Raw genomic sequence first — 25,001 nt, 5'->3', positions numbered from 1 at the left:
TCCATGATCCAGCGGATGTTGGCAATTTGATCTCTGGTTCCTCTTCCTTTTCTAAAACCAGCTTGAACATTTTGAAGTTCACGGTTCAATGTATTGCTGAAGCCTGGCTTGGAGAATTTTGAGCATTACTTTACTAGCATGTGAGATGAGTGCAATTGTGCAGTAGTTTGAGCATTCTTTGGCATTGCCTTTCTTTGGGATTGGAATAAACACTGACTTTTTCCAGTCCTGTGGCCACTGCTGAGTTTTCCAAATGTGCTGGCCTATTGAGCGCAGCACTTTCACAGCATCATCTTTCAGGATTTGAAATAGCTCAACTGGAATTCCATCACCTCCACTAGCTTTGTTCGTAGTGATGCTTTCTAAGGCCCCCGTGACTTCACATTCCAGGATGTCCGGCTCTAGGTGAGTGATCACACCATCGTGATTATCTTGGTTATGACGATCTTTTTTGTACAGTTCTTCTGTGTATTCTTGACACCTTTTCTTAATATCGTCTGCTTCTGTTAGGCCCATACCATTTCTGTCCTTTATTGAACCCACCTTTGCATGAAATGTTCCCTTGGTGTCTCTAATTTTCTTGAAGAGATCTCTAGTCTTTCCTATTCTGTTCTTTTCCTCTATTTCTTTGCATTGATCGCTGAGGAAGGCTTTCTTATCTCTCCTTGCTATTCTTTGGAACTCTGCATTCAGATGCTTATATCTTTCCTTTTCTCCTTTGCTTTTTGCTTCTCTTCTTTTCACAACTATTTGTAAGGCCTCCCCAGACAGCCATTTTGCTTTTTTGCATTTCTTTTCCATGAGGATGGTCTTGATCCCTGTCTCCTATACAGTGTCATGAACCTCCATCTGTAGTTCATCCAGCACTCCGTCCATCAGATCTAGTCCCTTAAATCTATTTCTCACTTCCACTGTATAAGCATAAGGGATTTGATTTAGGTCATACCTGAATAGTCTAGTGGTTTTCCCTACTTTCTTCAATTTAAGTCTGAATTTGGCAATAAGGAGTTCATGATCTGAGCCACAGTCAGCTCTCGGTCTTGTTTTTGGTGACTGTATAGAGCTTCTCCATCTTTGGATGCAAAGAATAGAATCAATCTGATTTCGGTGTTGACCATCTGGTGATGTCCATGTGTAGAGTCTTTTCTTGTGTTGTTGGAAGAGGGTGTTTGCTATGACCAGTGAATTCTCTTGGCAAAACTCTATTAGCCTCTGCCCTGCTTCATTCTGTATTGCATCAGAGGGCAGACACACAAACCATAATCACAGAAAACTAGTCAATCATTCTCTAACACGAGCTCTACCATGAGTCAAAAATGTGTCACTGCCAAACTGAGGTTCAGGTGATGCCGCAGGGACCTGAAGGAATCCATTCAAATGAGGGAAAGTCCAGGAAGCCTTCATTCATGCGGTGTGAGCGTTGAGGGATCACAGAGCTTTCTCCAGGGCATCTTCTGCACGACGAAGGACCGTGAACAAGTCATAGAGGCAGGCACGTGGGCAAGGGCTCTCTGATGGTGGAGCTGGGGCAGAGGGAACAGATAGGCACCCAGGAAAGAACACGCGGGGCTGAGGAGAAATGTTGCATTCATGATGAGAAAGGACCTGAACGCGATCTGTTCCCATGCAATGGAACACGATCAAGGCTGCAAACGATCTTAACTGTGTCTCAGGAAAACCTGCAGAGGCAAATGGGTGGCAGGCTACCTATAAGGCGTTCCTGTAATATTCAAAGAGAAACAATGTTTTGCAGAAAAGAGAGAACTCACAGGGCTCCCAGTGGAAAGAGAAGAACATTGAAAATTATAGGATTGAGAAATCAGAACAAAATAATCAAATGAAATTAGAATTTTTAATAACAATATATAGAGCGGATGGCTTCCCTGGTAGCTCAGATGTTAAAGAATCTGCCTGCAATGTAGGAGACCCTGGTTCCATCCCTGGCTCAGGAAGATCCCCTGGAGAAGGAAATGGCAGCCCACTCCAGTATTCCTGCCTGGAGAATTTCATGTACAGAGGAGCCTGGTGGGCTACAGTCCATGGGATTGCAAAGAGTCAGACACGACTGAGTGATGAACACTTTCACATAGAGAGGGGAGAGAATTGAAATCTAGTTCCATTGATGTAACTGCCAAAACAATGACAGAAGGTAACAGCTAGACTCACACAGAATGTTCCAAGACTCCTAACAGAATCAGACTGCCAGGCCTGCTGCACACTGAGGAACTCAAACTTTTGCTGCTGAACTGAACCGAGAATATGGCAATTATGTCAATCATTCTGTTTTACTACACGAGAAAGGAAAACTTACACACACCCTAAAACCTTTGTTCTTTCCCACTGGAATAACCTGCTAAAAAAGCTAGATCCAGGTGTCTTTGCAAGACAGAATTAGGCAATAAAATTCTCAAGTCAACAAAAATATAAAAAGCAAGACACTTAAGTTCTTCTGCTGTTAAGGAATCAATGATAACTCCCACGAGCCTCTCAAGCCAGTGAAGAAAATCAGTTTTTATCTTCTGTGTGTCAGGAAGCTCGGGGCTAAGCGTTCCTCATTAAACCTCACCACTGCCCATCACTGCCCTCCGTCTCCTCATTTCACAGAGGAGGAAAGTGAATCTCATAGGGGGTAAGTGACTTTCCCAAAGAAACTGAGCTAATGTCAGCAGAGCTGAGACTCAATCCAGATCCTTCTAACTCCAAATCCATGCTCCTGCCAATAAGCTTTCCACCTCCAGAATTGGTCCTCAGCAACCTTTCCCACCCCCAGCAATAATGCCTCTTCTCCCTCTGTTGGTTCTTTTTTCATTCATTTTTATATGATCATTCTTAAATTAATCATCGAGTACCTACTGAGCACTAGCCTTGGATGATGACCACTCGTTAAGTGTTTCAAGTGTTTTACATGAAGCATGGTGCTCCTAAGCATGGTCATTTTTCTTATCCAAACATGTCAGAATGGATGTAAAAATCACATCACTTTCACTTACTTCCGTATCACAAATCCATGATACTTAAGTCATGAGAACTCCGTGTCTCCTACCTTCCAGTAAATACTGAATATTTGAGCTAGCTGGAGGGGGAGAATTACTTCAGAACTATGCAAAAGCTAATGTCCTAATTATTTAGGTAATTTTAGTAGCTGAGAATTCTTGGTAAAGTTGTCAACAACATTAACAGCAGAGCACATGAATGAAGACCATGCTGCTAGTTTACAGTGTAATTTTAAATAAAACATTACAAAATGTGTGCATATATATTAGGAATCCTATTAATTAATATTTACTTATAAATCATGCAATAATAAGAACCTCTGCATCAATTGGTACAGAGTTTCTCAGAAATATAACACAGATTGCTGATAAAATTCCACCTCCAAATATCAGTAAAAGAAGGCATGATCCTTGATTCTTTCCAAAGAGGTATCTTAACCCACCATGGACTGTGGAATATTACTGCTAATACAAGGACCCTGAACAGTATAGTAAATACAGCAATAAGCCAAGAATAAGCATTTAAAAGCATATCACATAAACTGTTCAATAAGCCATATACTAAAGTGAGCAAATAATACTGAACCAAGAGCAAAAATACAAGTATTTCCTAATTTTTAAAATGATATGCCTGTGGGATACTGCCAGGAGAAACATCAATAACCTCAAAGATGCAGATGACACCACCTTACGGCAGAAAGCAAAGAACTAAAGAGCCTCTTGAGGAAAGTGAGAATGGAGAGTGAAAAAGTTGGCATAAAACTCAACATTCAAAAAAACGAAGATCATGGCATCCAGTCCCATCACTTCATGGAAAATAGATGCCTAAACAATGCAAAGAGTGAGAGACTTTATTTTCTTGGGCTCCAAAATCACTGCAGACGGTGACTGCAGCCATGAAATTCAAAGATATTTGCTCCTTGGAAGGAAAGTTATGACCAACCTAGATAGCATATTCAAAAGCAGAGACATTATTTTGCCAATAGAGGTCCATCTAGTCAAAGCTATGGTTTTTCCAGTAGTCATGTATGGATGTGAGGGTTGGACCATAAAGAAAGCTGAGAGCCAAAGAATCGATGCTTTTGAACTGTGGTGTTGGAGAAGACTCTTGAGAGTCCCTTGGACTGCAAGGAGATCCAACCAGTCCATCCTAAAGGAGATCAGTCCTGAATATTCACTGGAAGGACTGATGCTGAAGCTGAAACTCCCAATACTTTGGCCACCTGATGCAAAGAACTGACTCACTGGAAAAGACCCTGATGCTGGGAAAGACTTAAGGCAGGAGGAGAGGGGACGACAGAGGATAAGATGGTTGGATGGCATCATCGACTTGATGGACATGAGTTTGAGCAAGCTCTGGGAGCTGGTGATGGACAAGGAGACCTGGCGTGCTACAGTCCATGGGGTTGCAAAGAATAGGACACGACTGAGCGACTGAACTGAACTGAATTGCTTTTAGTGTCTAAAAGAGGCCATCTACTACAACTCCCTATCCTTACAGAATAAAGAAAAGAAGCTTGGAAAAATGCTGTTTCATTTAATAGTGGCTCACGATTCATACAAAAGGGCTTGTGATCCCCATCAAGGGCCCAGGTGCAACCTTAGTCAGGTCACCAGCACATCCAGGCATGTGCACAGGCAACGGAGAGCCCTTCCCACAGCTGCTCACCCACCACGCTCCCAAATCTCATACTTAGAGTAGACTCCTGTGGAATAACTCTACCACCAGGTACCTCCCCCATAGGGTTAATATCAGTGTGTTCCACTCTTTCCAGGCCTTAACTGCAGCCTTCTGCAGAGGATACTCCAAGAAAGCAAGGGGATTAAAACTATGCGGGCTTAACCATGAAAACTGGAAATAAGGACATTTGGGTTGAATACAGAAAATAAAAGTTGGCCTTAAAGCAGTGTTTCTCAATCCTGGCCCTACTTCAGAATAATGGAGGGACAGTCAAAGAATACGGATAACTCAGTTCAACCCCCAGAGATTCTGACATTGCTCATCTGGGGTGCAACCCAGGCCTCAGAATTTTTCACAGCTCCCAAGGGATTCGAATGCAGGTACGGGATTTAAGCCATTTCAAAATAAAAAAATAAATGTTAAAGTCGTGTGCTGCACATCTGATTGAAGGTACTTTCCTTTCTTCACACAGACCCGTGGGTACAAAAAGCCGAGGTGCAGAGAGCACTGGCTGTGATCACTGTGCACACTCGTGCACAACCAAGTGCTTCTTTAAAGAGAAGCTCCAGAGGGCCTGGAAAAGTACAGCTTGCTGAGCCCGCAAGCCCTCTGGGCGGGCTCCCCTGGCTCCCTTGCCCTGCCAGACATCAGAGAGCTGTGCAGCCACATGGAGCAGCCACCAGCGTGGACATGGCCTACTTCAGACCAGCTCCTGCTTGGAAATTACAGGTAAGACAAGAGGCCTTGTGGTTCACAGAGGAAACCCTCATCAGATGAGGATAAACACCATAAAATGCCCAGGCAGAGGTTAACTGCAGAGCTATTACAGGCACAACTATTAACAAAATCAGATATTAAATAAGCAAAATGCCACTGAATCTATGTGACCTGGATTGAGGAATAAGGCCGTTCTACTACAAACTATTACTGCAAAGAAACAGCAGACAAATCATGCTAACTTCCGGGTGAAAAAAGTATCTGTTATTTGAATAACAAGGGAGGGCAGAAGATGCTTAAAGTCTGCATATTCTATTTCATTGATAATTCGAAAGACTCCAAATACAATGAAAGGCACACAGAAGGATCAGAGGCATTACTTAAATTTCTGCCAGTTACTTTTCCACCAAGTGGTTACCTTTCAACTTGCTACAGAATATTAACATTTTGTCTGTACTACATTTTACACATGAAACTTCAACATTATTTCTGCTACAAAATCTTACAAGCCTAATTAGAGACAATAACTTAAGTATCAAGCCAAGAAGCGGCTTTGAAAATCGACTGTGTGTAAGATCGCACTGAATCAAGCACGGAGGGAGGGCATAAAAGCAACTGAGTCTTTGTTCTGCCTGTGACTTATTAATTAAAAGAGGAATGAGGAAGGTTTAGACCTGCGCTTTGAAGCCATCAGAACCAGCCTGCTCTGGAAGCATTCTTTATCTTGTTTATGTCAAAACACAAAACCTGGCATATGCGGTCTGACTGAATTAAAAACACACAGGCAGTATTTCTCTCTGACTCTCAGAGCAATGGGAGAGACCAAAGAGAAGAAAAATTATCACATGTTTACCATGAAATAACTGATGATGTGAAAGGGTGGATCTGTGCGCGCTGAAAGCAGCTCCCTGCCTCAGAAGCCCGTCCACAGCACACACCCAGTGAGCACTCTAATCCATTAAACACAGATTCAGTCTTTACAATAACTTTAAGAAGTGTTTATAAGCAATATAATCCTTTAAATTCCAGAAATGAGGTCTCTAAAATAGGAGGTTCAACTGAAAATGCAATGATTTACATGCGGCAAAAGAAATGGAATAATGTCCTTCCTCCCGAATGAGGGTTGTGTTTCCATTTTTAATTTAGGAATTCACACAGCTTCACTCGTAATTCAGGTTAGCCGGTTTGCCTCTTAGAGCTACTCAGAATACAATGCAAGCACCTGGGTTTACGGGGTACCTGTGCGACAGACTTCATGATTCAGCGTCTTCTGTCTTGTTGCCTGCAAAGTGCTAGCATTGATCAACAACAACCTATTTCTTTTTAGCTATGTTACACTCTATACTTTTTGAAGGATTGGTATAATGCAATCAGAACTTAAGGGTTTCTACTGGCTTCTAAAATACTGTCTACTGGCTCTTCTACGCAATATTTCCCCTACAATATATCTCCAAAATGACTTGAAACAGCTATAAGAAATATTTACCCCTGCAAAAATGGGGGAGGGGTGTGCCTTGCACAGCTGTACATCTTATATTCAGAGAACATGGCACATATACAGGATGATACAGGATGCTAATGAGGAAGAGGGGAGCAGGATAGAGTGACAAGAAGAAGGGATTAAAAGGGAAGAGAGAAGTTCTAGAAGAAAAATCTACAAGACTCATTCCTTGGATTACTATTATGTTTACCGATAATTTCACTGAAGAGTACGGAATAGCATCAAACATGGCTGCTAGAGTCAGTTTAGTTCAGTTCAGTCACTCAGTCATGTTCAGCTCTTTGTGACCCCGTGAACCACAGCACGCCAGGCCTCCCTGTTCATCACCAACTCCCGGAGTCCACTCAAACCCATGTCCATCTAGTCGGTGATGCCATCCAACTATCTCATCCTCTGTCGTCCCCTTCTCCTCCTGCCCTCAATCTTTCCCAGCATCAGGGTCTTTTCCAGGGAGTCAACTCTTCACATGAGGTGGCCAAAGTATTGGAGTTTCAGCTTCAACATCAGTCCTTCCAATGAACACCCAGGACTGAACTCCTTTAGAATGGACTGGTTGGATCTCCTTGCAGTCCAAGGGACTCTCAAGAGTCTTCTCCAACACTGCAGTTCAAAAGCATCAATTCTTTGGTGCAAAGCTTTCTTCACAGTCCAACTCTCACATTCATACATGACCACAGGAAAAACCATAGCCTTGGTTAGATGGAGCTTTGTTGACCAAGTAATGTCTCTGCTTTTGAATATGCTATCTAGGTTGGTCATAACTTTCCTTGCAAGGAATAAGCTTCTTTTAATTTGATGGCTGCAGTTACCATCTGCAGTGATTTTGGAGCCCTCCCAAAATAAAGTCAGCCATTGTTTCCACTGTTTCCCCATTTATTTGCCACAAAGTGATGGGAGCGGATGCCACCATCTTTGTTTTCTGAATATTGAACTTTAAGCCAACTCTTTCAGTTTCCTCTTTCACTTTCATCAAGAGGCTCTTTAGTTCCTCTTCACTTTCTGCCATAAGGTGGTGTCATCTGCATATCTGAGGTTATTGATATTTCTCCCGGCAATCTTGATTCCAGCTTGTGCTTCTTCCAGTCCAGAGTTTCTCATCATGTACTCTGCATATAAGTTAAATGAGCAGGGTGACAATATACAGCCTTGACGTGCTCCTTTTCCTGTTTGGAACCAGTGTGTAAGTGTTAATGTCACTATTTTATCTTTGGTTCGTTTTCCCTACATTCTACTACCTGCCTCAGCTCAGTCTGGCTCTAAAGGAACACTTCCTCAGTTCTTCGGTGACCGAGAGCCAAACATCATCAGCTGGTATTAAGGAGTCTTTCAGAGTCTTGCCCACAACTTCCTTGATGTGTGACAATCAGGTGGCTTGATCCCCTTTCTGGAGAGATCCCACTACGCTCTCTGAACACACATTGCACATTTCTATGTTCAAGTCAGTGCTTTCAGTGGTTCTCAAACTTCAGTTTTTGTCGGAATCACAGGGCCACAATATTAAGCCACAATATTCCATTAACGTCCCCACTCCAAACTACAGTCCACAGCTCTCCACCCGGATTCTCTTCACTGCACACTGAACTTATCTAAAAATAAAAAATTAATTTTAGGATGTTTAGTAGCCAAGTATTAAATCCAGAATCCTTGAGGTAACATCATCTTTCTAACAGAATCTTGAAATTTGAAAACCAGACGCAGGGTTCAAAAAACACAAAACCTGTTTTAAAAAAAAAAAAAAACTAAATATAACCCTAAATGGAAAGACAAGATTAACATCTGCTACAGGTTAAACTATTCTAAACTCATTACAATGAGCAATGACCTAGGAATGCACATGTACTTTGGGCATTTTTAGCCTTTGTTCCACAGAGGGTCCGTCGACATCTCCCCTCTTCACTTACTCTGTTCTGATTCCACCACTGTGTGCACGCACGGCTCCCGCAGAGGAGGAGCCCTGATCCTCACCCTGCTGAGCGGGTCCTCCCCCAGGAGGCTGGATCTCACTCTCTGATTCTCCTCCCATCACAACGGGGCTCTGGGAGATCTCCAGAAACGACAGATCAGCAAGGCCACTTTGTTCCAGGTATGAACACTCACATAAGACCCTCTCTAAACATGCTCATTCAGTAAATGTCACCAAAGTGCCCCTCCCTGCGAGGGACTGTGCTAATATAGGAATACAGGGGCGATGAGAAAAGACACTCCCTGGAAGCATGCAGTGCAGGCCCGATGGAGAAGACAGGCTGATTCAATCATCTTAATTTCATTCACGAACTCTGAACAGTACAGGATATTATCAGGATCCCCAGCAGGAGAATCTGTTCTAGTCTTGGAAGGCAGTCGACGAAGGCAGAAGAGATTTTAAACCTATGTCAGCAGAGAAGAAGACTCTATCACACAACTAGACCAAAAGGAGACCAAAAGGAACGCATCCTCCAGAGAAAAACCAACTGCCTAAAAGCTTGGGGCCGAGAGAGAACACGGTGGATGCAAGCGAAGCTGAAGAAAGTTCGTGCACCACCGAGCAGAACGAGGAGGGCATGGTGCTGAGGGGCTGGGCTGGGCTGGAAGCAAGTACTGCACTGCGGAGAGGCTCAGGGTCCATTTTATGGGGAGGGGACTTCACCCGAAAGTAAGTGAGCGGACCTGAGTCCAGGCTGCGACGTGCACTTGAACACAACAAGGCTACGACCACAGACGTGAAGTCCAGTTGGGGATTTTCAGACAAAACTGAGGCAGTGGTCACGGGGATGCAGAGGAGGGGAGGGAGTCCAGAGACGCCAAGCAAGTAGAGATGCCCAGCTGGGGCACTGCCTGGACATGCCCGATGCCACCCTGAAACCCAGCACAGGCTGCACCACACAGTGAGACTGGAGCCTGGCACAGGAAGGACTGAGGGTCTCCATCTGGAACACTCCACGCTGAGGAATGCCCGGCTGCCCCACCCAAGCCCAGCCTCAGAAGCTCCTGGCTCCCTCAGGCCCAGCCCCGCGCCAGGACTTGGCAGGTCCTCCTTACTATCTCCACAGTTCCTCTCAGAGCCGGCTCCTCTGATGATAAGGAAGGTACTCACATTCCTAACTCATCACCTTGTCTCTGTGAAAGCCATTCAATATCCTGAGCTTTTTTCAGCCTTCACTTTAACATCTTTGTATGCTGACTGTCTCTAATATCTAAAGTTTAATTCAATTTTTATATATAATGAGTAAACCAATTCTAACATACAATTATAAATGAATTATTTTCCAGGCTTGCCTCAGACTCCTCAACATTATTCAGGCCACATTCTCTGCGGTTGATATACATTATGCCTGTGTGTTTTAAATCACCTGCAATTTGAGGCAAACTCCCATTCTAATATAGTTGATAGTTTATATTACAAGAGCTTATGTGAAGAAGGAAATGCTTAGGCCTTCATTTTCTGTGCTCTTTCAGCATCTGTAACACAGGGAGGGCCCCAGCGTATAAATGCTGAGCCCACAACTGCGTCTGCAAGTCTGTTATTTGCTGTGTCTCTCCGGTACGTGGTCTGCAACCAGGTGAGAAGGAGAGGACGGGGCAGAGGCTGGGCAGACAGGGCCAGCAGAGAGGCAGCCGGCAGCCAAGACGAGCCCCAGACTGGGTGCCGTGCTGTCACCTGGCCCCTGCTCTGAGGCTTCATCAGCATGACGAGTCCAGCTAAGAACCTCCGCCTGGATGCAGACTTACAGGAAACGAGACGTGTGGTCTGCCTGGGGGAGGCAGCGGGTGGTGAGGGTTTGCTCCTCCAGGTGTGAAGCAGTAAGGGGGAGTTAGACTAACTTGAGCAGAGTCAGCAAGAAGGACAAGGAGGCTTCAGAAGCCATCTGGCTGGGCCAGTTGTTTCCCAGGACCCACAGCCAGAAAGAGCCAAATTCAACCTAAACGGACAGCTGACCTGCCCACCACGCTCCCCAGCCCACAGCATGTGATACCAAAGACACAGATGCCACGTACGTGCGTGCTCGGTCCTGTCTGACTTTTTGCCACCCCATGGACTGCAGCCCTCCAGGCTCCTCTGTCCATGGGATTCTCCAGGCAAGAATACTGGAGTGGGTTGCCATTTCCTCCTCCAGGGGATCTTCCCAACCCAGGGACTGAGTCCAGGTCTCCTGGGTCTCCTGCATTGACTGGCGGATTCTTGACCACTGAGCCCCCCAGGAAGCCATGAGCATTTATTATATAAACAGATACATCAATGAGTTAATTTGGTTTGACATTCTCCTACTTTATTTTCACTTTGGCTCATTGTTAGTCCAGTAACCTGTATATCATTTATGAAGGTACCGAGTACTTAAATTTTACGAGAAAAAGCATATATCTGACATCTCCATTCTTCCTAGCAACTGTCCAGACACCCCTTGCCTGCCCCATACTCTCACACACAAACACAAACACACGCTGATTTTAGATCTAAATCTGCTCACCGAAGTCTTAGGCCATTGTTTCCACTAATAACGTCCTGTGCCTGTCAACACACTCCGTTCAAACCCTGGTCAACATTTAAGAACAGCTACTAACGTCTTCCTATCTAGTCTCTATGCTCTGGGTCTCCCTCACCTACCTACTCAAGTCCCAACTAAATCCTTACAACATATAAGGTTATAATTTAACAGGAAGCTATTGTATAGAACACAGTTTTTGCCTCTTTCTCATTTTCTCTCCTATAAATCAAGAAGATTCTTGGGGGAAAAAAAGCAGCTCTCTAATTTGCTTGTTGTCTCCCCCATTTCTCCACTCTTTAAGTTAGGATGAGTTCAGTTACAAGGAAGAGAATCCTAGTATAATAATGGCTTAAACCATCAGTTGCTCAGTAATGTCCAACTGTTTGCAACCCTATGGACTGAAGCCCTCCAGGTTGCTCTGTCCATGGAAGTGACCACTGTTCACCTTTGAAAAATTCTTAATAACTTCACCCTAGAGTTGCCTTGGTTGCTCAGCAATGACAAAAATGACCAAGGCTCTTCTTAATCTCCTGATTCATCACCCTTACCACGCTGATGTAAATTTTTCAGTATTGCCTCATGGCTGTAACGTGGCTACCACAGTTCAACGCTCACATCTTCACGTGGCAGCGCCCACATAGGAAACAAGCAGTTGAGGTAAAAACATTTTAAAGTTTGTAGCATTCATGGACTTCAATCTCTTTATACAAAGTGACAAATATTTACCAAAAGCTCCCAAGATTCTTAGTTTCCATCGGTCCCTGTCTAACCTTAGGACCATATTGGCAAAACAAGTCTAAGCATTTCACAGATGAACAAACATGGGTATATGCCTGCCAAATCAAAACTGTAGTATTTTAGTAAGGAAGAAGGAACCAGGCTACTGTGTAGACAACCAAACTGTCTGCCACACATTACCTAGAAGGCTTTGAGAAATGAGACACTGGATGTCCACATTCCTTTGGTCCATACCCCCTCCCTCCCTATCCCCTGCCCTTCTACAATCATGGCATATGGTCCCATGCCTTGGGACTTTATTTTTGGGAGCTCCAAAATCACTGCAGATGCTGGCTGCAGCCATGAAATTAAAAGAAGACATTTGCTCCTTGGAAGGAAAGTTATGACCAACCGAGACAGCATATTAAAAAGCAGAGACATTACTTTGTCAACAAAAGTCCATCTAGTCAAGGCTATGGTTTTTCCAGTAGTCATGTATGGATGTGAGAGTTGGAGTATAAAGAAAGCTGAGTGCTGAAGAATTGATGCTTTTGAACTGTGGTGTTGGACAAGACTCTTGAGAGTCCCTTGGACTGCAAGGAGATACAACCAGTCCATCTTAAAGGAAATCAGTCCTGAATATTCACTGGAAGGACTGATGTTGAAGCAGAAACTCCAGTACTTTGGCCACCTGATGCAAAGAGCTGACTCATTGGAAAAGATCCTGATGCTGGGAAAGATTGAAGGTGCAAGGAGAAGGGGACGACAGAGGATGAGATGGTTGGATGGCATCACTGACTCAATGGACATGAGTTTGAGTAAACTCTGGGAGTTAGTGATGGACAGGGAGGCCTGGCATGCTGCAGTCCATGCAGTCGCAAAGAGTCAGACACGACTAAGCGACTGAACTGAACCAAACTGATCCCCCCTCCCTCCCTATCTCCCTACCCTTCTTTCCTCCCATCCATCCTTCTGTTCTTCCTAACTTCCTTTAAGAACCTGTAGAAAAATAAATCGGAATAATGAAATAGACAAGTTCTTTAAATGCTGTATAAACCATGTCGCGCTTCCTTATTTGTTTACCATGCCATTTCATCTCTGCCTTATTCAACTCTGGTTCTCTCAGCTGTTTCAGTGGATAGCGGAGGCTGTAAATTGAGTCCCCAGTCTCTTGGTCAGGAAGCACTCCCACCATTTATCGAGGGTCTGTGGTCCCTGAACACTGGCAAACAGTTGCACGTATAAAGAAGCCCGAACAACTGCAGACAGAAATATTTAACCACATAAATCACCTACATAATAGTTTGACTTTCAGGGCTGGCACTTTCTTAGGGCAAGCTGTGTCGGTCTTTTCAATCATACATCTTCAAACAGCAACTATGTTCCTCCTTTATTTTCCTATCAATCTAATAACCCCCCTTGTAGTTTTTCCCTTTTTCCCTTTCAGTTCAGTTCAGTCACTCAGTCGTGTCTGACTCTGCGACCCCATGAATCGCAGCACGCCAGGCCTCCCTGTTCATCACCATCTCCCGGAGTTCACTCAGACTCATGTCCATCGAGTCCGTGATGCCATCCAGCCATCTCATCCTCGGTCGTCCCCTTCTCCTCCTGCCCTCAATCCCTTCCAACATCAGAGTCTTTCCCAGTGAGTCAACTCTTCGCATGAGGTGGCCAAAGTACTGGAGCTTCAGCTTCAGCATCATTCCTTCCAAAGAAATCCCAGGGTTGATCTCCTTCAGAATGGACTGGTTGGATCTCTTTGCAGTCCAAGGGACTCTCAAGAGTCTTCTCCAACACCACAGTTCAAAAGCATCAATTCTTCAGTGCTCAGCCTTCTTCACAGTCCAACTCTCACATCCATACATGACCACAGGAAAAACCATAACCTTGACTAGATGGACCTTTGCTGGCAAAGTAATGTCTCTGCTTTTGAATATGCTATCTAGGTTGGTCATAACTTTTCTTCCAAGGAGTAAGCGTCTTTTAATTTCATGGCTGCAGTCACCATCTGCAGTGATTTTGGAGCCCAAAAAAATAAAGTCTGACACTGTTTCCCCTGTTTCCCCATCTATTTCCCATGAAGTGATGGGACCGGATGCCACCATCTTTGTTTTCTGAATGTTGAGCTTTAAGCCAACTTTTCCACTCTCCTCTTTTACTTTCATCAAGAGGCTTTTTAGTTCCTCTTCACTTTCTGCCATAAGGGTGGTGTCATCTGCATATCTGAGGTTATTGATATTTCTCCCGGCAATCTTGATTCCAGCTTGTGTTTCTTCCAGTCCTGCGTTTCTCATGATGTACTCTGCATATAAGTTAAATAAGCAGGGTGACAACATACAGCCTTGACATACTCCTTTTGCTATTTGAAACTATTTAGCTGAATCTATCCTTTTATTTCTCACTTTTTAAGTTTAAGCTAACAGATGGTGAGACAGATTACTCACAAACATCTGCACTGAAATGTTTTACCTACAACTCCTGATGTGAGCAAAAGAGATTTTAACTACATGATATATGAAAACTTCTCTTGCAGGTACTGTAAGGGAAAGAGTCCAGACTAAAAACAAGTTATCACTGAGGTCCACTCACGTCCCAAACAAATCACACACACCATTGTCTTGGTGTTGTAAACAGACGCTCAATGGTAAACAACAGCTGGGTACTGTGGATGTTATGATAGTCAGTTTGGTATTAGTGGGAACTGCTACATGTGTGCCATTATACCAATCACATGACTGTACAAAAAAGGTACGATATATTGACTGTCTGCTATTCATAGATATTCTCAAAGAGACCACTGCATAGAAACCAGAGGGACTAAAATGTGGCTGTAAATCTTCTAACAGTATTTTTGCTCAGACAATAAGAGACTTTAGTTACATACGGATATTCAGTTCAGTTCAGTTCAGTTGCTCAGTCATGTCTGTCTCTTTGCAACCCCATGAACCGCAGCACACCAGGCCTCCCTGTCCATCACCAACTCCCAGAGCCCACCCAAACTCATGTCCATTGAGTCAGTGATGCCATCCAACCATCTTATCCTGTCGTCCTCTTCTCCTTCTGCCCTCAGTCTTTCCCAGAATCAGGGTCTTTTCAAATGAGTCAGCTCTTCCCATCAGCTGGCCAAAGTACTGAAGTTACAGCTTTAGCATCAGTCCTTCCAATGAACACCCAGGACTGATCTCCTTTACAACTGACTGGTTGGATCTCCTTGCAGTCCAAGGGACTCTCAAGACTCTTCTCCAACACCACAGTTCAAAAGCATCAATTCTTCAGATATTAGCTGAGAGTCTTCCTGAAGTTAGCTGGTACTCTGTTACCCCCAGCAGGCACAGGTTCACTGTACCGACGCATCCTACCATGGCAGCCACACTCTTTCCACGGCTGCTTTCCTCTTTCCACCCTGGAATGTCAGAACCTTCAGCCTCCCCATCAAAGGCCCACCCACCCTATAGCCTCATCCACAGTGACAAGGTCACTATCACTTAGATACCAACGGATCCTTGCTGTCAGTCTATATTTCCAGGCTGCTTATCCCCTCTGAGTTTAAGGACCCTACTTCTTTCCTTCTAGGTATATCTCCCTGGACTCAACCTTCTATCATATACCCTGATTTCTGTGTTCACTGTCTGGATTTAAGGCACTACAATCAAACCAGTCCATTCTAAAAGTGATCAGTCCTGGGTGTTCTTTGGAAGGAATGATGCTAAAGCTGAAACTCCAGTACTTTGGCTACCTCACGCGAAGAGTTGACTCATTGGAAAAGACTCTGATGCTGGGAGGGATTTGGGTGCAGAAGAAGAAGGGGATGACAGAGGATGAGATGGCTGGATGGCATCACCGACTCGATGGACGTGAGTTTGAGTGATGAACAGGGAGGCCTGGCGTGCTGCGATTCATGGGGTCGCAAAGAGTAGGACGCAACTGAGCGACTGAACTGAACCGAATCAACTCAATGAACTAGAGACCTCAAATGCCCTCCACACCTCCAGCTGCCTTAACCCACTTTGAACTCATTCACAGAAGTCTCAAGTGCTTATTCTGGAATCATTCATTTTAGTTCTAACAGTCACAGATCTAGCCTGACTCCTTACTCTTCACATGGCCTTAGGTAAACCCTTTCAGAACCTGCCTCCTTGCTTCCCATCACGGCTTGCATCAAAGCATACTCTACATTCCACTTCATTTGATGAACATGGATTTAGCACCTGCTTTGAGTCAGGCTTTGGGGTGGGTATTGAGTAGAGGGTGCTGAGCAAATCAGAGACCCTCTACTCAGCAAGGCTGGACTCAAGTCAAGGAGATAAGGAAGGAACCACCTAAGCAAATAAGCAAATAACCAACAGGGGGGTGTTTGGGTGAAAAAATAACTGTGGGCGCATGCATGTAGAGTGGTCACTGAGCAAGTATGGCTTAGAAAAAAGACCTCTACGAAGGGGAGAGGCAATCATATGTCAACACCTGATCACAGCAGAGATTCACTGCAAGATGAGCCCAGAGCAGTCAGTGGGAAGCCCACGGTGCCCAGAGCACACGCGTTATGCAGGGAAGCAGAGGTGATATCACGGTGACGTCACCAGCCAAGCCACCAGTGGGAATCTGGTGCGAGGCACAACGGGGAGTCAGGAAAAGGTTTTTGGCAAAGGAGTAAGATGATCTGATTTATGTTTTCAACAGATCACCGAAATTAAGTTTTCCTATCGCAATATGAGGGTCATCCCTTGGAGTCAAGAAGGTAAAGGCATCCTGAGGAAGGAGGCGCCCATGTGCTCTGGTCTGTCCTGGGGGGGTGCCTGTTTTCCCTGCCATTCTAAGATCATTCTTATGGCCCCCTTTCACTCCCTCATAGGGGTCTTAAGGGAACCACCCTGGCCAACGCACTGCAGGGATATTCCTCAGGCTGACACCCGGAGTCTTTCCAAACCTGCTCGCCATCAGATCTCCACCTCACAGTGTCCTGGGCTCTGGAATACAAAACTGGCCTGCTGGATGGGACATGGATTATCCCTGCTGCCCTGGCTCTTGTTCCTCCTTCTGACCACAGGCTATGATCACCTCACTATCAGACAGACCCTTGAGGGCCCAGACCGAGGAGCCTCTCCAAGGACCAGAAGAATGAATGGCTTCCTTTTCTGCACTTTCTCTGTGGTAACAGTCATCACAACTAGGTTCGTTATCATAGGTCTGCTTTCTCTGCTGGAATGGCCGGTACTCCATGGTAAAGGCAGTAGCTTTCCTGTGTATTTCTGGGTCCTTGCCACCCACTGCACAGAGCTGGGACTTGAGACAGCACTGCTGGACGAATTATGCAATGTAAAAGCAACATATAATACAGAATAAGATATAAGGATGACTGAAGATTTTAAAATTAATTTCTCCAGGAGGCTTAAAGCACTATTGCCTTCATCTCTAGACAATTTTCAGTCTCCAACTTCAGCCTCATCCATTAGAAAGTGACAACAAGTTATTTTTTTTTTTTACTTTTAATAAATGACTAAAAGCAAACAATCTTTATAGCGCAAGAAGAAGTCTAATTTTAGGAAACTGAACAACTTGAGTGTTTTGGTAATGAGTTTCTAAGTAACTGTGAAGCTGACATAAAACAGATTGACACGTCCCCAAGTTACATCCACTCACCACTCTTAAATGATCCCGAAAAAATCCTGCTCAGGAGAAGTTTCTGACGTAATTGTAGAACTTCAGCTTCCAAGGCTTCGACTTTTGATCTCCACCTTGATTCCTGCCCGGACACCATCCTCGCAAGATGCTCTGTATATTCTCTGCTGCTTTTGTCTGCTGGTTTGGAGCGGATAATTGCCAAGGCCAGGGCCAGCTTTGAAGTTCTCAGATACCATGTTTGATTATCCATCTTGTTTTTTGTCCCTGTCATGTAATTAAAAAAAAAAAAAGTTACAGAAATTCCTTTTAACTTTTACAGTACATTTCATTTAATCAAAATTGATTGCATGGAATGACACTAATTAATAAGTTTACATTGGAAGCCATCTAACAGAACAATTTCTCAAGAAGTGAAGGCAGTCTGAAAAAAAAAAAATAAAACAGAAGAAAAACTCAAACACATGCACATTAAGTGTATTAAGATTCAAAGCAGTAGATCCAGATAACCTGACAAATTCTTGGACTGCAGAAAAAGAGATTAATTCATTTAGTGGTTTCTAACCAGAGGCACACATAGGAATCTCTGAGGGAGCTTTACACATACATAAATGCCTGGTCTCATCCCTCCAAAATTCTGATTCAGCAAATCTTGGACAGGACTGAGGCTTTTATACATTATAAATAGCTCACTGAGTAGTCAGAACCACTAACTTAAATCGTTCATTCAACTTTAAATCCTTCTCCCCTCTGACCCACCCTAAGTCCTGAAGTCCAGCTTCCCAAGCCTGCATTCCTTTACCTCCTGTTTGTGGCTCTAACCAGGCCCCTCCAATCCACGTTAAGAACAATCCTGCAAATATTTGCACCATTTAAGCTGTGACTCTGCCTTGAATCCGCACCTCCAAAGATTTCCAACTGCCACTGTGAGCAAACTTTTCCAAACCAGCACTGGACCACAGCCTGACCGGCAAGAGGACAACACGACACCGCATTCAGCGGCTCAATACCATCACCCCTTCTGAAGTATAAACCCCTGAGGACCTCCACCGTGACTGACTGAGTTTCAGGGTTTTGCACGTAAAATGTGCGACATTAACATTTTTAATCGATGGTTGAAAAGGACAATGGTGCAGAAAATTCAGGACTTAAACTGCCACATCGACCTGCTAACACAATGCCAAATTCCACATCTCAGACTTTGTTCCCATCAGTTTCTCAAGGCTATTTCTTCCACTATGGTTGGATCTCAGTCATACAAATAGATGTACACAGTCCCAGGTCACTCAGATTCACATCTCCGCTCCTGAATTTTCCCAAATTATGACGCTCCAACTCTTAGAGCTGCCAAGGCCCTGTGTACACCTTTCAAAGAACAGTGCATATACCCTCATATCCAGTCTTACCAGATGCTTGCCCTCCTCTGCAATGATTACCTATCTGATATCCTACAAATTTTTACTGACAATATACAATCTAACAGGTAGCATAATGCTGTTTTACTATAATCAGAGATGAACACAAGAATATGTGTATATATATATAATACAATGTATATTATAGGAATATTTATAGTATTTAAATTGGACAATCAAATAGTTAAGTAAATAATGGTATACTGTATAAATAATTACACATCCATTCAGTATCAAATTTTTAGAAATATTTTTATTATTAGCACATGGTGTTAACAATGTACTGAATGGAAAAACAGTGAGTTTATGAAATTATACGTATAATAGGTTGCTCTTAATTATGTGTAAAATTGAAAATACAAAAATTAAACAGGACTCCTCTCTACTGGAGAATTATTACTGATTTTTCCATATTTCTCTAAATTTTCCTGATTTTCTACACTGACTACATATCAAATTGTAATCAGAAAAACATTTCTAAAAGATGGATTTCTAAGAGCAAAGTACAGCTGCCACTTTCCCAACCTTTCACAGCTGTAGAATGCACCATGGATTAGCTGCTGTTAAGATGGACAAACTAACGAGAGCTGTGGCCCCGCTTACTTCAGTCCTGGCATCAACCGTCTCACTCGGCTGGCACACCCTCCATCCGCTGGCCATGGCAAGCAGGAGACCACACTTCTCGGCGCTTCTGAAGGCGCCCTGGGCAGAGTGCACACAGGTGTGGACACCGCTCCCTAAGGAAGGCTGACACTCACATGCAACAGTGCTGAGCACAGGAATAATAAGAATAAGCAACCTGCGTAAAGGGTTTCTGTTAGAAGAGAATCTGACACTCAACTATGAATCGTGGGAATCCTGACCAAAAAATAAAAATTAAAAAAAAAAATATATATATATATATATATATCAGCTTATTAGCATAAGAAGACAAAGTTCTCCGGATAATAAAAACACAGCAAACTCCTGTCATTTTGTGGAGATATTTAATTAATTGATTTAAGCAAGCTCAAGCTGATTAATTAGATGTTCTGATTTTTAAGTTATCTGATGAGATGTTAAGGGGCTTCCCTGGTGGCTCAGATGGTAAAGGATCTGCCTGCAATGCAAGAGACCTGGGTTCAATCCCTGGGTCGGGAAGATCCCCTGGAGAAGGGAATGGTTACCCACTCCAGTATCTTGCCTGGAGAATCCCATGGACAGAGGAGCCTGGCCAGTTACAGTAAACGGAGTCACAAAGAGTTGGAAACGACTGAGCAGCTAACACTTTCATGCGATGGTACCAGTCTTAAAACCATGCTGAGTATCAGTCAACAAAAAAAGATCAAATTAGAAAGTCTTCCTGGATCATATGTATACAACGGTCATTTTTCTAAGCATTAATCAGAATGAAACATACCACAAATAAGCAGAATACAGGTCCCAATAGGCGTCTTTGGTACAGACTTCCATGGTAGAAATCACATTCAAAACACACACAGACTACAACCTACATCCAAACAGAGAAGGCTTTTATTAATAAACCCCTTCCTGATGTCTTTAATTTTTTATATGTGTATATTATAAACACATGGTTCTTTATTTTAGAATAGCATTCCTATCCTCAAAGTGCTATTTGCAAGGTGAAGGTAATTCTATTTCCCTTAAAATTTCATGGAGAAAACGATAAGCTTCCTAGATATAGCCTCTGTTTGTTTAATTGAGAAAAGAATTAGTAGTAACTTTCAGAAAGTCTTTTGTACATTCATTTTATGTACAAATAATTATAGTAAATAATTAAAATGAACACTTAAAGTTCCCCAAGAAGGTATTTAGTGTCGCTGAATTCTTAATAACTTAAAATACAAACTTTTAACGGTCTTTTTAGAATAGCACATTTGATCAAATGGGCTTTCTTTTCTTGCATTTGGGAACAGTCCCTACCACAGCAAAGTTCCCCACAGGGTAACAGAAAAATCCTCTGACTTCTATTCTGTTTCAAGCATGCGTGCAGCAACAGCTACTCAATAAAATAGTATTCTGGCAGTTTTTATCTACCCTGTATCTGCTACCCCCATTTTCCCCTACTGAACTTAAATATGTTATCAACTAACCAATTCTCCATACTGTCAAAGCTGTTTTGAATTATAATCCTGAATTCTGAAGTTGGTTCACCCCCAAGATCACTGATGAAAATTCTATGAAGCAAAGAGCCCCAGGTCACTCATATATAACTAGAGAACAATTCAGGAAAATATTTTCCTAATATGTACACAACATCTTCAAAATATTTATTCCCCTTTATCTCAGCAATGCAAGTTCTAAAATTTTATCTTGAAGAAATGACCAGAACTACTGTACAACAAAACTTTATGCCCCTAAATGATCATACAGGATTATTCATAACTACCAAAAAGACAAAACAAAACTTGTCACCAGCCTGAATATACACACAATAGAAACACATTAATTAAACTATCAAATATTATAAAATTTAACTGAAAACACTGAGAAAATTTTAAAGTATGGGAAACTATTCCCCACATGCTAACTACAAATGCAAATGTTAACTACTATATGCAAAACCACAAGGGGATAATGCCCCACACCTGTCAGAATTCCTATCATCAAAAAGAGCATAAACAACAAATGTCGGCTGATGGGTGGACAAAAAAGGCAACCCTTGGACACTGCTGGTGGTACTGTAAATTTGTACAGCCACTGTGGAATAGTATGGAAGTTTCTCAAAAAGCTAAAAACAGAACTAGCATGCGACCCAGCAGTTCCACTCCCAGGTATATATCCAAGAACAAGAACAGTAATTTGAAAAGCCACATGTACCCCAATGTTTATAGCATCATTACTATAATACCCAAGATATATGCAAAGCATCCTACTTGTCCATCAAGAGATGAACGCATAAAGAAAATGTGGGGTGCGTGTGTGTGTGTATAAATAAATAACATGGACTATTACTCAGCCATAAAAGAGAAAGAGCTTTGCCGTCTGCAGCAGCATGGATGGACTTGGAGGGCACTGTGCTCAGTGAAGTAAGTCAAATGAAGACCAATGCTGCATGGCATCACTCATATGCAGAAGCTAGAAAATAGAACAAACCAGTGACTCTAACAAGAAAGATGCAAGCTCACAGACAGAGAGAACAAACTGGTGTGGTACAGACCACCTGGGAGGAGAGATAGTAGAGGGGGAGATACAAACTACTGGGTGCAAGACAGGCTCAAGGATGTACAACATGGGGACTATACCCAATGTGTTGGAGTAACTGTAAATGGAATGTAACCTTTAAAAATTGTATAAAAATAAGTATAATTTTAAAAAATTATAAAAAAGAGTAAATGCAAAAAAATCAGGGAAAGAAGAACGAAATCACACACATTAAACATGCTCAGAAACATGTAACTCTCCAAGTGTTTTCAGAATTGAGGAAACATGGCCAAAGGATGAGAATTCTGCCTCCTAGGTTTTCTAGCCTCCCCTCCTAACCAGCCTTGACCAAATTCTGCTAATGAAATCAAGTCCCCCTGAAACCGAGTTCCCTTACTGAGTTTTTACTAATCTCTTTCCAAATCTTTATTCCCTTTCTGGTGCACTCTGACCTCAAGCCTATACTAACTGAACAATAACTAACCAGAGTCAGAGAACAAATAGTGTTATTGTCAATAAAATTGTTAATATATTCAAATTCCCTAATAGGTATGATCATTAATGTACAAACTCAGGTTGTTTCTCTTAACAAGCCTCTAAGCCATGAACCACTTGGCCAGATAACCACAAACCAGAGACATCCTGACCTCTGAAACTATTATTAAGGATTAAGAAATGTCACAAGACATTTCTCCAAAGAAGACATACAGATAGATAATAAACACATGCAAAGATACTCAACATCACTCATTATCAGAAAAATGCAAATCAAAATCACAATGAGGTACCATCTCACACCAGTCAGAATGGTTGCTATCAAAAAGTCTACAAACAATAAATGCTGGAGAGGGTGCACAGAAAAGGGAACCCTCTTACACTGTTGGTAAGAATGCAAACTGGTAGAGCCACTATAAAGAACAGTGTGGAGATTCCTTAAAAAACTGGAAATAGAACTGCCATATGACCCAGCAATCCCACTGCTGGGCATACACACCAAGGAAACCAGAACTGAAAGAGACACTTGTACCCCAATGTTTACTGAAGCACTGTTACAATAGCTAGGACACGGAAGCAACCTAGATGTCCATCAGCAGACGAATGGATAAGAAAGTTGTGTCACATGTACACAACAGAATATTACTCAGCTATTAAAAAGAATGTGTTTGAGTCAGTTTTAACGAGGTGGATGAAACTGGAGCCTATTATACACAGTGAAGTAAGTCAGAAAGAGAAATACCAATACAGTATGTTAACACATATATATGGAATTTAGAAAGATGGTAATAATGATCCTATATGCAAGACAGCAAAAGAGACACCGAGGTAAAGAACAGACTTTTGGACTCTGTGGGAGAGGGTGAGGGTGGGATGATTTGAGAGAAGAGCATTGAACCATGTATATTACCATATGTGAAACAGATGACCGGTGCAAGTTTGATGCATGAAGCAAGGTACTCAAAGCCAGTGCTCTGGGACAACACAGAAGGATGGAGTGGGGAGGGATGTAGGAGGGGGTTCAGGACGGGGGCGTGCATGTGTGCCCGTGGCTGATCCATGTCAATGTGTGGCAGGGGCCACCACAGTGTTGTGAAGTTACAGTCCTCCAATTAAAATAAATAAATAAAAGTTTAAAAATAAAATTAAAGAAAAACTAAAAAGGAAAGGGAAGAAATGTCATAAGGTGATGATTAGTCCCAGCACCTTTGTTCTTCCCCTTTAAAAAGTCCCTAACTCAAAGCCCAGGGCTTCCCTGGTGGCCCAGCAGTAAAGAATCTGCCTGCCAGCGCAGGAGACATGGGTTGGGACAATCCCCTGGAGAAACAAAAGGCAACTCATTCCGGTTTTCTGGCCTGGGAAGATCCATGGACATAAGAGCCTGGTGGGCTACAGTCCATGGGGCCACAAAGAGTTGGACACAACTTAGCGATTAAACAACTCAAAGATCAAGCTGGAATGGATCTGACGCTTGCCTCCCACTCCCTTGCCTGGGGCGCAACCTGGGCTCAGTAGACAGGGTTTGCTGCACATCAGCTGAATGGACTCAAATTTTGTTTGGCAACATTTAGCCTGTGGACCTCCGATCCTTCCATGTCTGCGAGAAGATGCATGCCCCCTCATCAGATGTGTTTTGTGTTCCTGCTAATTCAAAACACACAGTGGATTTGGAAGCAGGGGGCTGGGTTAGCCTTCCAGTAAGACTAGGCAGCAGGATACTTGCCACTGTATTCCCAGTGCTAAAATCTGCACCTGGCTCACAGCAGGCCCTCTACCGAGTACTTGCCGGGGTGAACGAGTGACTGAATGTACCAGTGCAGGCCAGTCACAGAGAGCGGCCTGGCCGGCAGCTCAGGAAGACTGTCAATTACATGCTAGGGAGAAGAGCACTGGAGGGAGAACGGTTCAGGAGGCGAACTTAGTGAACCTGACGGTCACATCTGTCTCTCTTCACTTTATGAGGCATCTTTCTCAACTGCACCCAATGAGTCCACTCCCTCTAAACTTATGTCATTCAACAGTATACCCTTAAGCTTTCACCAATGTAATTCTTCAGTAAGAAAATACAAGATAAAATCTAGTTTATACACAGGATTAGGTCAGAGGGAAAGCTATAAGGAAGAAAACTGTATTTTTATTTCATGTGAACCCTTCCCTTCCCAAAAACTGAAGAACACTGGATGAATGCTCCCCAAACGACTGAGCTGAATACAGTAAGCCAAGATCTGGATGCTGGAAGACGATCCCAAGGATCAGACT

General features: G+C 43.1%; 1 protein-coding gene across 1 annotated transcript in view; it reads right to left on the bottom strand.

The window, feature by feature from the left end:
* MEI4 (meiotic double-stranded break formation protein 4) overlaps positions 1 to 25,001 on the bottom strand; it is a 76,271-nt gene that overhangs the window by 20,135 nt on the left and 31,135 nt on the right. Inside the window, exons 3-6 of the mRNA XM_018053506.1 lie at positions 24,504 to 24,616; positions 19,707 to 19,902; positions 18,591 to 18,747; positions 17,710 to 17,955 (exon numbers count right to left, since the gene is read on the bottom strand). Coding sequence (XP_017908995.1) covers positions 17,710 to 17,955; positions 18,591 to 18,747; positions 19,707 to 19,902; positions 24,504 to 24,616 — 712 coding nt within the window. The remainder of the gene's footprint in view (positions 1 to 17,709; positions 17,956 to 18,590; positions 18,748 to 19,706; positions 19,903 to 24,503; positions 24,617 to 25,001) is intronic.

This window comes from Capra hircus, chromosome 9 (assembly GCF_001704415.2).
Source record: "Capra hircus breed San Clemente chromosome 9, ASM170441v1, whole genome shotgun sequence".
Lineage (NCBI taxonomy): Eukaryota > Metazoa > Chordata > Mammalia > Artiodactyla > Bovidae > Capra > Capra hircus.
The sequence above is the reverse complement of the archived record's forward strand: the minus strand, read 5'-3'. Positions and strand labels throughout refer to the sequence as shown.